At 37.1% G+C, this 12,464-nt stretch overlaps 1 protein-coding gene and 1 pseudogene across 1 annotated transcript; both read left to right on the top strand.

Moving 5' to 3' along the window:
• The first annotated feature begins 420 nt into the window (after nt 1-420).
• Nucleotides 421-2,295, top strand: LOC145055056 (uncharacterized). Its single transcript, XM_079003338.1, has 3 exons — nt 421-559; nt 688-780; nt 1,293-2,295. The coding sequence occupies exons 2-3, from the start codon at nt 693-695 to the stop codon at nt 2,093-2,095; spliced, it is 891 nt and encodes a 296-aa protein (XP_078859464.1). The 5' UTR covers nt 421-559; nt 688-692; the 3' UTR covers nt 2,096-2,295.
• Nucleotides 2,296-11,335: 9,040 nt separating this feature from the next.
• On the top strand, nt 11,336-11,779 carry LOC145050884 (secreted RxLR effector protein 161 pseudogene; annotated as a pseudogene).
• The last annotated feature ends 685 nt before the right edge of the window (nt 11,780-12,464 follow it).

The following is a 12,464-nucleotide window of genomic DNA, read 5'->3' as shown; positions in this document are numbered from 1 at the left end:
AAGATCTTAAGATCTTAGTCAAGCTCTTAAAGTCCCACTATAAATCTTGTTTCAGATAATCCCAGTGAGATCGTTATTGTTTTTTGTGTGTATAATTTTAAGATCAAGATTGAGATATTAAAGATGTTTAAAAGGAAAGATGTCATATCCACTTAGAATATATAAAAATATATTCTGGTATTATACTCTTATGGAGAGATATTACGAAAACTGCGTCGACATATATTAAAAGATAAATATATAATTATCATTTTCAACGGCCAAAATATTAAATGAAGGCATGAAAAAGGATATATCAATTTTAAGCATAATAAAATAAAAAATAAAAAAAATAAAAAAAAGACGGTGAAGATATCAATAACTTTCCGCAACTAATAATAAATTAAAAGGACAGTTTGGTAATTTCGCATAAAACGGGGGCAACAAATAAGAACTCGGGAAAACAACGACGCACCCCTTTAGAGACCCGTTTCCAGGATAAAAACCCAAAACTTTCTGAACACCAAACTCAGGGTTTGCTGCAAACTTCCGTTTTTCAGGTTTCAGGGGTAAATCTAAGGTAACTCATCTTTGATTTCAGTTGATTTTTAATCTGCAACCTCGATCTGACTTTTGTTCACTACTATTTACTTCATTTGTTTCAAATTTAACATTGGTGTTCGAACGAATCTCTTGTTTGTGGTGTAGTGATCATGGATGGTTGGAGAGATCAAGGTGTTAATTACAATCAAGAGGTCACAAGAACAAGGCCAAACAGCTACAGAAAGCCTCTTCCTCTCGGTATGATCGTTTAACTGTTTTGATTTTTGTCGATTTTGTTGTAATGATGCTGTTCGCCTTTGTCTCTATTCTCTTTATGGTATGAATTTTGAGATTCGGTTCTAATCACGCTTTTTATCTTCTAAAACGAGTTAATTTTCTGCTGGAAAATTTCTTTTCTGCATTGGGTTGCGTGCATTTTAGTGTTGGATGAATGAAAAATCTAACGAACACCACCACATCTACTACTGATCTCTGCAATTTCTTTATTTTTATGATTCAGAGAATATGAGTTAGTTACAAATGTTTGTTTATATAAAGCAATTGATGTGATTTCAACGGTGGCCATAAATTTTCCCTAAATTTAGTATATGCCCTAATGGCCTAATCACTGTTTTGCTTCCTAGGTTTTGGTTTTGTTATCACTTCTGTTTCATTCATCTTTCATATTCCTTCAAATTCCAATTCCTTTGGTGGATTCCATTCCTTCAAAACTAGCATTCACTTCACCCAAACTATATTTAATTCTTCAGGTGGGAATCCAAATTGGCAACAAAGCGTACCTTCATGGGAGAAAAAGTTTTGCTCTTCAATTGGCTCAATTCCATGGAAAAAACTTGTGGAAACAAAAAGATTCATCCATCTCTATGACAATGTAATCAAATGGAACGATTCCGCCGGGAAAGAAGCATTCCAATCTGCAAAAAACAATTTCTACGCAAATATACACGGCCTTCCTTGCAACAATCGGTTACCCGATCCCGATATCTACATCGACAATATCGATTGGGATTCCAAAGTTGATCCGAATCTGATTCTAGACCTGGATTCCGATTCCGTAGTTCCTGATTCCGGTTCCAAAGACGAACAAGAACAAGTAGTAATCTTTGGCTCGAGTTTTCCCCCTTCCTATCAAAACTTCTCGCCTTACGGATGGGGGGATAGCGATGATGACAAAAAGAAATCCCCCAACCCCAATACATCTCCGGAATACAACATTGAACGAAACACAAGGGGTGTTGTTGACAATAATAATAGTTGGTGGGGGTGGAGTGAAAATGTGGACAAAACGAAAGGTGATCAAGAAGACCATTGGGGTTGGAATATGAAAATGTATGATAATAACAACTGTTTCTATGGTGATGTGAGTAACAATGGGAACAACATGTCGAGGTATAAAACATCGAGGTTTATAAAAAATCAGCCTCGGAGGAGCACCGGAAATGGGAGGCGGCATGGTGGTTCACCGGCGGCTTATGGTTGTGCACCGGTGAACCATGGTGGTGCTCCGGCGGGAGGTGGACATAGATGGAGTGTAAAGAAAACGGTTTCTTGAATTTAGTGGGACCGGTTTTTGCTCGATGAGATGCTTTTGTGGAAAGTGCGGAGAGTTGAATGTTATGTGAGAGTGGGAAAAGTTTTGTAGTGGTTTATGTGTTGATCTCTTTGTACAGTGTTTCAAGTTAATAATCCATGTCTTCATATTAGTATGTAATTGGGTGCTAATTGAATCGAAAATGAGTGGATTCATACGTATGATGTTTGTATTTGACAGATTTTTTTTATAAATTATAACTACTAATATATGAATACAACTAATTTATGATGTTGAAAACCTAATCTAGACGATTATAAATGGTTACATGATTAAAGTCCGACTTTCGTGTTTAAATGGTCCTTTAATCAAATTTTGTACATTTTAAACCATTAAAGTTCAAAAATGTATGTCAAAAGATGTAATGGAGGGTATTACAACCGATTAATTAAATTTGGTGGTTGAAAAAAGCATGTCAAAAGATGTAATGGAGGGAGGGTATTACAACCGATTTGTAGGTTATCAACAATTTAGACTTGTCTGATTTGGATTATTAATGCCGCATAGGACACATCAGACTTCCTAAACAAGTTTGATGCGTTTTCCCCCACCGCCATCAACTAAAACCAACGTCACCACTTCACCACTACCCTCTATCGCACACACATCTTTGCTCTTACTTGGTCCTGGCTTAGGGACAGCAATTGGGCTTGGTTTGCGAGTCAGTAACATCAACACGATCCAACCCATATAACCAGTTTAGTTATACAGGTCCGCGGGTTCATGGGTAGGTTTCATTGATGGTGGCGGTTTAGGGATAGAGCGATGAGCGGTAGTGTACCGGTGGAGCGCAAGAGTACCAGTAGTTTGCGGCTTTGCGCCGGTGGGTTAGTGGTGTGCAACATTGGCGGGAGCCGGTACTATTAGTGGGTGAGTGGCAGTAAGGTAGTAAGGTAAGGACGAGAAATATTATGCGGTATTTTTGAGTAAGGAATCAAGGATTGTGTTTTTGATTGAGTAGAGAACGTTGTACTCGTAAGTCATAAATAATAAATAAATATTAATTCTTTTTTAAAAAATATAATATAAATTGATGGGTTTACCCACAAACCCAAATACATAACCCAATCCGACCCATGAAATAAGCGGGTAGGTAGGTCGGAAATCTCAAACCAAACCAATTTATTTTTGTGTCGGGTTATGAGATGGGTGGAGAATTATCACCCATAGTCGTGGCCTCTTCGACGATCTCTTCACTTCCTGTTTCCGGCCATCAACTTCCATTTCTACACTTCATCCAACCACACCATCGTCGTCATCCCTTCCTTCCACCTACAAATTAAACCTTGGTTTTCTAGAACATGCATGGTTTCAACGACAATGGCGTCTTATTTTTTTTGCAAGTCTGCTAGGCAAATCTAGTAAATCTAAGGACGACAATGACATCTTATTTGTGTTACAGATCCACAACGCTATCATGGTAGTCGACGTATGTCACACCCCCAGCCAGGGGCGAAAACATCGGACGGTGTAACTTCATTCTTGTATCACAGTTATCAAACATATATTGAATAGTACAAAAGAATTATTATATAATACGTACCTTTATTGATGATAGAAAGTTACATTATTTTGGTTTCCTAGTGATTATTATATAGTATTCGAATTATCGCACACGTCTTAACATATATATGTTCCTTATGAACAAAAAGGATCCCTTGTTCGAGAAATATTCCATCTTATCAAATTCCTTAAAGCACATTCATTTTGAAAATACGTCAATATAAAGTTGGTGAGTCCACATGTTTTGACTCTAAGTAAAAATATACTTTTTCCCAAGTTTCAAAAGTATAGAACATAGTTTGAAAATATCATTCTGACATACTTGTTTCTAACATCTAATATATATATATATATATATATATATATATATATATATATATATATATATATATATATCCTAGGTATAATGGTTTACTTACTAAATAAGTAGTATACCTATAAGTTTCATATACTATGAATATAAGTGTTTATAATCCCATACAAACGAAGGTTGCTACGTATAAATCTTATTTCAATTCTATGCGAGTAAAAACCGTTACGTATAAATCTTATTGCAATTCTATACGAGTATGTGTGCTAGGTATAATTGTTTACTTAATGAATAAGTAGAATACTGACAAGTTCCTTGTACTTAGAGTATAAGTGTTTGGGAAACTTATACTTAACATTAATACTTGTATATCGAAAAAGTATAATGTTTCTAAAATTGTGCTACCATGAGTCCATAACCGCGACTATATGACATATAAGACCTCCGGTTAATGCTACAAGGATCACACCTTGTAGTGGATTCCACACGCTTCATCGACGTCAAAATAGAATACACTAGGCAAGTTCGTCACTCGAATGACCGTTGGGTTGTAGCTAGCAACCACGAGTGGGGGTGTCAACCCGCATAGATCTATACACAACTCCTTGTCACCCATAAAACCATTGGATTGTAGCTAGCAACCACGGGTGAGGGTGTTAACCCGCATAAATCTATACATAACTTCCTCGCTCTCACGGGATTAGCGATTACAGGTCAGAGGATTTCCCCTAAGATTTCCAATCTTAGTCGATGAATAAAATAGCTCATGTAGACTTTGTCGACCTCCTATAGTTCTAATAGCGAAAGTATGTTCGTGTCTAAAACCCTACGTTACTAGACTATGCTTTAAACATTACTCCTAATTTTTATAAGATTTAGGCAGTACAACATCTATAACTTGAAGTAAAACCAAGTTTTAACTAACATAAAACCAATATTAATAACATACTTAACAAATAATATATAGACTTCCGAGTATAACTCTGGGGTCATAACACAACATAGTATATAGAACTCCCTAGTATAACTTCGGATCTTATAACACACATAGTATATAGAACTCCTGAGTATAACTCCGGATCTATAACACACATAGTATAGAGAACTCCTGAGTATAACTCTGAATCTATATTAGTAGAATTTATGATAACAACATGCTAACAAGTTTAAGATAGTTTTATGATTTCAAAATATCAGATATATTCTAGGTATATATGATACAAAACAATTATATCCCGGTTAATATAACTATTTATGTTGATACGAATATACTATCATATAAAGATAATATTAACTTTTATATAATATTTAGCATGCATTTCCTCCCGAAAACATTAAAAAGTAGGGTCATGAAACTCACTTTAGTAGTGTGATTTGATAGAATTTGACTAGAAATGGTCAGCGGTTTGTGACCGTCGGGCTCGGGACAAGGAACGCCTTCAATAAACGAAAGAGACGAAATAGATTTTGATGTAAGGAGAGTTAGGGTCGAACTTGCTATTTATAGGTCCAAGACAAGTTCACGTCGTGAACATATATGTTCACACCGTGAATCATAGTTGTATCCCCTCGTAGAGTTGCCATTTGGGTCCTAACTAGGGTTGTTCACTATTTGGATTGGACTATTTGACTCGGATATTCGGATTTTTGGATTGGTTTTCAACAAAATCGAATTATTATTGTGGATTGGTTTTGGTTTATAAAATAAGAACCGAATAGTCCAAAAAAACCGAATAAACATTTATTATTTATAATATATATCTATAGTTATTTATTAGTTATGTAATTTATTTTTTCAAATAGGTTAAAAAACATTTCACTTGATAAAAAAACATTAATATGCATTTTCTCTCAAAAGTTTTCTATCTATAAAATACTTAACTACAATATATCTTATTAGTAGTTGTTTATAAATTTCAAATCACAACTAAATAATTTGTTTTCATTTCTTGTGTAAAATTGGGTAATATTATAATTATATGTTATTTTAAAATGTTTTTGGTTTTTGAAAACCGAATAATAAAAACCAATCCAACCGAATTGTAATTGGATCGGATCGGATCGGATTTGAATTTAGTTTGGACTATTCGGATACATGTTTTGAAAACCGAAAGTAATTTGGATTCACTTGATTTGATCGGATCAAACCGATCCATCCAAATGAACACCCCTACTCCTAACTTCGGAAGGTGTCCGGATAACACTTTCACGTCGTGAACCTTTATGTTCATGTCGTGAAATCTTAACACGTCACTCCCATAGACTTGCCATCTGCATTCTGTTGGTGATTTTAGTGTCACCATGTCATTTTATGTATGTAGCACCCGGTTCCTGGTATGTAAATCTTATTTGATGTATTTCCTTTCTTTTAGCCTTGGACTCGGCGAGTCATAGGTCCGACTCGCCGAGTGGATGCGGGACCCGGGACGCGTTTAAGTTGTCGACTCGACGAGTCCATATCCTGGACTCGGCGAGTCACAGCTGTTGGATGAAACCCTAAGTTTCAGGGGTTTGCACCCTATTTAAGCAACTTATCTGCCCCAGGCCAGCCCCCATTCTCTCCCCAGAGCTCCCCAACCCTCGTTTGTTCTTGTTCTTTGAAGATTGAAGTTTTGTTGTGTGCTTTTGAAGGCTTTGAAGGAGGAAGGAAGTAGATCCAGAAGAAAGGAAGCCATCCAGGCCATTATTGTGTTCTTCCAGCAGTTCCTTTGAGCCGGAGGGTTTCCGGAGCAGCAGCAGCAGCAGTAGTAGGTGATCAGTTCCCACACAGACCAGCAGCTATTTCGAGGTGAGTTTCCTTTCCAATAGGAACGGGTCTAAGGCACCAAGGCCGACCCGTGTAGACGAGATGCTAGTACTAGAGGGTGGGCCGAGCCCGTATCTCTGTTGTAGTTAAGTACGATATATGCGTTAATATGATAAAGTTGCTTATACTTGTTGTCTGTGTGATACTTGTATATTATGGGTTAGCAGTTGAGTGTGGGCAGGGCCCGTATCTCTCCGAGGATTGGAGTGTGGGCTAGGCCCGTATCTCCCAAATGGCGAAGTGTGGGCAGGGCTCGTATCTTCACAAGTGTGGGCGGGGCCCGTATCTCCCGGCTAGCGAAGTGTGGGCAGAGCCCGTATCTTCCCGAGTGTGGGCAAGGCCCGTAACTCATAGCTGAACATTGGTTGATTATGTGTATGCATGGTATGGGGTATTATGGGGGAACTCACTAAGCTTTGTGCTTACAGTTTTCAGTTTTGGTTTCAGGTACCTCCTCAGCTAGGGGAAAGGAGCTGGCGCGGTAGCAGCATGTCACACACACACACTCTCCGGTTTACGCATTACGAGTTTCTCTGGGATCGATACTCTGATATTCTGATTAGTTGTACGTCTTGGTTTTCAGACACGGTTCATTTTATGTTATGGTTTTTCAAACGATGTTTTTAGTTATTAATATTTTACAATGAAACGTTTTTAAACAAAAAATTTTGGATGTGAAAATTGGGTCGTTACAATGTAACTGGAATTAGCATGTGAGCTAATGGGCTTCATAATTTGTATTCTAATATATGTCCGAGTTTGTGCGGAGTGCACACATGTATAACATCAAATTAAAAGTCGGTTCGACGACAAATCGGGGGTCTGGTGGCAACACCCCTTTGGCTGGGTCTAGAGGCAGCTCCCCTAGTGGGGTCCAAGGGGCAGATCCCCTGGCTGGGGTCGAGGGGCAGCGCCCCAAAACCCCTCTGAATTTTACATATGGGAACATAGTGGAAAATTAGGATTCTTGAGGGTGATTATGGTAAAACTAACGAAACTGGTTAGTTTTGGTAACCCTAAATCCTCATTGAAATCTAGATTACCCTGAATTGCTTCCAAAGCAACTTATGACGGCCCAACCCTAATGAAACCCTAATCTCGTTTATTATATAAACAAATCTTCCTTCTTAGAAGAAACACACGAAATTTAGCTCTCGTTTTCTTGAAACTTTCACAGAATCTTTCTAGCAATTTGGCTTACGATTTTTGTGCCTGGTATCGTGAGTGTCCACTTGGATCATCCTAGGCTGAATTTCTTGCAACCTAGGCATACGGTAGAAATATTAGTTTGGAAAGTGTTCTCACGATCCAAGTTTGTATCCAGATCTCCTCCACAAACCCTAAATGTCCTAACAATCGAACTAATAATTTCTGTTCCTGGAGATGGGTGACTCAATCCGCGAGATGACCACTAAGTTTCCCAAGCTGGAGAAGTTCGAAGGTGTCGACTTCAGGCGTTGGAAGAAGAAGATGCACTTCATGCTGACTACTTTGAAAGCAGCACACGTGTTGACTACTCCAAGACCAGCAGAGCCTGAGGAAGGTGTTGTTGAGACAATTGAAGGGATAAGAAGGAGACATAAGTGGGACAACGATGATTACATCTGCAAAGGTCAGTATGTCTGATGCTTTATTTGATATCCATAGTGAAGCCTTGTGTGCCAAGGAGTTGTGGGACACCCTTGAATTGAAATATATCACCGAGGATGCTTCTAGCAAGAAGTTTCTGGTCAGTGACTTTAACAACTATAAGATGGACGATTCAAGGTCTGTTACTGAACAATACAATGAACTCCTTGGCATATAAGGTCAGTTTAAACTGCACCGTATGAATTGGATGAATCAATTGATGTGTCAACCATCATTGACAAACTGCCTCCATCCTGGAAAGACTTCAAACACAACTTGAAACATCAAAAGGAGGAATTGTCTTTAGTTCAACTTGCTAGTCACATTCGTATTGAAGAATCTCTTCGTGTAAAGGAAAGTAACAAATCTGAAAAACCCAAAGGAAAAGTTGAATCTGGAAAGCCCTTGGTTCATATGGTTGAAAACAAACCAAGGAACTAGAACCACAAAGGACATGGAAAACGTAAGCAGGAACATGTCCCAAACAACTCCAACAAAAAGAGAAAGGATTTGGTTTGTTGGAGGTGAAATATATGGGCATTGCAAGCGTGATTTTCGTTTGAATTTAGACAATAATGATATTGGATACAGTGGAGCCAATAAGAATGTGAACGGATATTCGACCCAAGTTAAAGGAGCTCAGTTTTTGACTGACTTTGATAATTCTAATCATAATTATGTTTACTATGTTTCATTTATTACTGAACCATTCTATGTGCAGGATGATGATGTTGCTTGGTGGATCGACTCCAGGGCAATGAACCATATATTATGCAAGGATAAACGAATGTTTGAAACATTAAATCCGCCTGAAGATGGCTCGGTGCTAAAAATGTTAGGCGATTCTTTTATTCCTATTTATGGTTTAGGTGTCGTGTGTCTTGAATTTACTTGTGGAAAGACAATTAAATTATTTGATGTTTTGTTTGTTCCCAAGATTTGCAAGAATCTTGTTAGTTCTAGTTGTTTGAATTTGATGGTTTTAAACAAATTATTGAGTCGGATAAGTTTATTTTATCTAAGGGTGGAATGTTTTTTGGCTTTGGATATTTAACTAATAGAATGTTTCATTTAAATATTGTTGACAAATTATTACCTGTTCAAAATTCTGCATTTGTATCTCCTGCTTCTAATGTTGATAAATTTATGCTTTGACATGTAAGATTAGGTCATGTCAACTTTAGAAGGATGCATGAAATGTTAAAAGATGGATTAATTCCAGCCTTTGATATGACATCTGATAAATGTAAAACATGCATGCTTACAAAAGTAACAAAACAACCCTTTCCTAGTGTCTCTAGAAATTCAGCTGTTTTGGAACTTGTACATAGCGACGTGTGTAATTTTCACACCACTCCTTCTTTGGGAAATAAAAATTATGTATTCACTTTTGTTGATGACTGCACTCGGTTTTGCTATGTGTATTTGTTACATTCTAAGGATGAAGCCTTAGATAAATTCAAAATATAAAAAACCAGGTGGAATTGCAATTGGGCATTCTGGTTAAATGTCTCAGAAATAATAGGGGAGGTGAATATATGGATCTCATATACTTCCAATCAGTGGGTATCATTCATGAGACCACGACACCTTACACACCCCAAGAGAATGGTATTGCTGAACACAAAAATCGAGTTTTAAAAGAAATGGTAAACTCGATGTTGTTAAACTCGGGATTGAGTGAAGGATTCTAGGGAGAGGCCATGTTAACGGCCTGTTATTATTAAATAAGGTTCCAAATAAAAGGAACAAAACAGTCCCATATGAACTTTGGTTCAAGACAAAGTCGAATTTGAGTTATTTTTAGGTTTGGGGATGTCGGGTAGTTGTAAAATTCACCAAGCCCAAAAAGAAAAATTTGGGAGAACGTGGAATTGATTGTATATTCTTTGGATATGCTAAACATTCCAAGGCATATAGGTTTTATGTAATAGAACCTAATGATTCGGTTTTGATTAACACTGTTATCGAATCACGGGATGCAATTCTTGATGAGATGTGATTTTATCGATTAAAATGCCTAAGGATTTGACTTTCAGTGCTAATAAAGATAAAAATTCAGAAATTCAAGATGGCGGTAATGTGCAAGAACCACAAGAGCTTCGTAGAAGCAAAAGAGGCCAAATTACGAAAAATTTCGGATCCGACTTCCAACTGTATTTGGTGAAAGGTTCAAGGGATGAAATTAATCTTGAATACTTTTATTGCTATAGTATTGAAAATGATCCTAAGACTTATCAAGAGGCCATGGAGTCTCATGATAGTGACTTTTGGAAGGAAGCAATTGATGATGAAATGTCATCAATTATTGAGAACAACACATGGGTGTTGTTTGATTTGCCTCCAGGTTCTAAACCACTTGGTTGCAAATGGATTTTCAATAAGAAAATGAGTGTTAATGGGACTATTGATAAATTCAAAGCCCGGTTAGTCATTCAAGGTTTTAGACAAAAACCCGGTGTTGACTATTTTGATACGTATGCTCCGGTTGCACGTATTGCTACTATTAGATTGTTGATTGCCTTGTCAAGTATCCACAATCTGGTTATTCACCAAATGGATGTGAAAAAATCCTTTTTAAATGGTGATCTTGACGAGGAATTTTACATGAGACAACCAGAAGGTTTCATTATGCCCGATAAAGAGCATATGGTTTGTAAACTTGTCAAATCTTTGTATGGGCTGAAACAAGCACCTAAACAATGGCATCAAAAATTTGATGAGGTTATTTTGTATTTTGGTTTCAAGACAAACCAATGTGAAAAATGTGTTTATAGTAGATTTGATGATGATCATTTGCTTATATGTAGATGACATGTTGACTTTTGGTACTGACCAAAATCAAGTAGATGAAATAAAGAAATTGTTATCATCTAAGTTTTCCATGAAAGATTTAGGAGAGGCTGATGTAATTCTTTGAATAAGAATTAAAAGGATGAACAAAGGTTTGGTAATGACTCAAAGTCATTATATTGAGAAAATTCTCAAGTGGTTTAATTTTATCGACTGTTCTTTTGTGAGTACTCCTATGGATCCAAGTGTGAAACTAATGCCAAATAATGGCGTTCCCATTTCACAGTTGGAATACTCTAAGGCTATTGGTAGCTTGATGTATGCCATGACAAGTACCAAACCTGATATTGCTTTTGTTGTGGGTAAATTGAGTAGGTACACTAGTAATCCCAATGCTCAACATTGGCAAGCAGCAAATAGAGTGTTTAAGTATCTCAAGGGAACCATGAATTATGGTTTGAGTTACTTGGGGAGTCCTTCGGTTTTAGAAGATCATTTGGATGCAAGTTGGATAACCAACATGGAGGACCATTCCTCAACATCTGGCTGGGTATTCTTGCTTGGGGGAGGTGCCATCTCTTGGGCTTCCAAGAAGAAATCTTGATTTACAAACTCAACAATGGAATCTGAGTTTGTTACATTAGCGGCTGCTGGTAAAGAAGCAGAGTGGCTAAGGAATTTAGTCTATAAGATTCCTTTGTGGTCTAAACCGATAACACCTATTTCTATCTTTTGTGATAGTGCAATCGCTTTGGCTAAGGCATATAGCCAGATTTATAATGGCAAGTCTAGACACCTAGGTGTTAGACATAGTATGATTAGAGAACTAATCATGAATGGTTTGATTTCGGTTGAGTTTGTGAAATCGCAACAAAATTTTGTAGATCACTTGACTAAAGTTCTGACAAGAGACTTAGTGCACAAGTCTGTAATTGGGATGGGATTAAAGTCCATTTAATTCTGTAATGATGAGACACCTAATTCCATCCAAATATAATGTTAGGAGTTAAATTCAATGTGGAAAGCTCATACTTATAGATTGGAACACATGAAGTATTCAACCTAGGTATGTGTTCGGTTCTGCAAGTTAGCCAGGTTGAAGTTTAACTTCTTAATAATTTCTTTGATAAATGTATGTGTTGATACATGGAAAGGACTTACATACGTGATTGTGAAGTGTAGCTGCATTTCAAGAGGTTGTGGACTTGACCTTGATACGATCATGAGAGGATTGGGACACACGACTTTATAATTGTGTTAAGTTGTATTTTTCTAGAAATTCAATAAAC

Source organism: Lactuca serriola, chromosome 5 (genome assembly GCF_051521515.1).
Source record: "Lactuca serriola cultivar US96UC23 chromosome 5, Lser_US96UC23_V15, whole genome shotgun sequence".
Lineage (NCBI taxonomy): Eukaryota > Viridiplantae > Streptophyta > Magnoliopsida > Asterales > Asteraceae > Lactuca > Lactuca serriola.
Note: the sequence above shows the minus strand (reverse complement) of the source record. Positions and strands in the feature narration are given on the sequence as shown.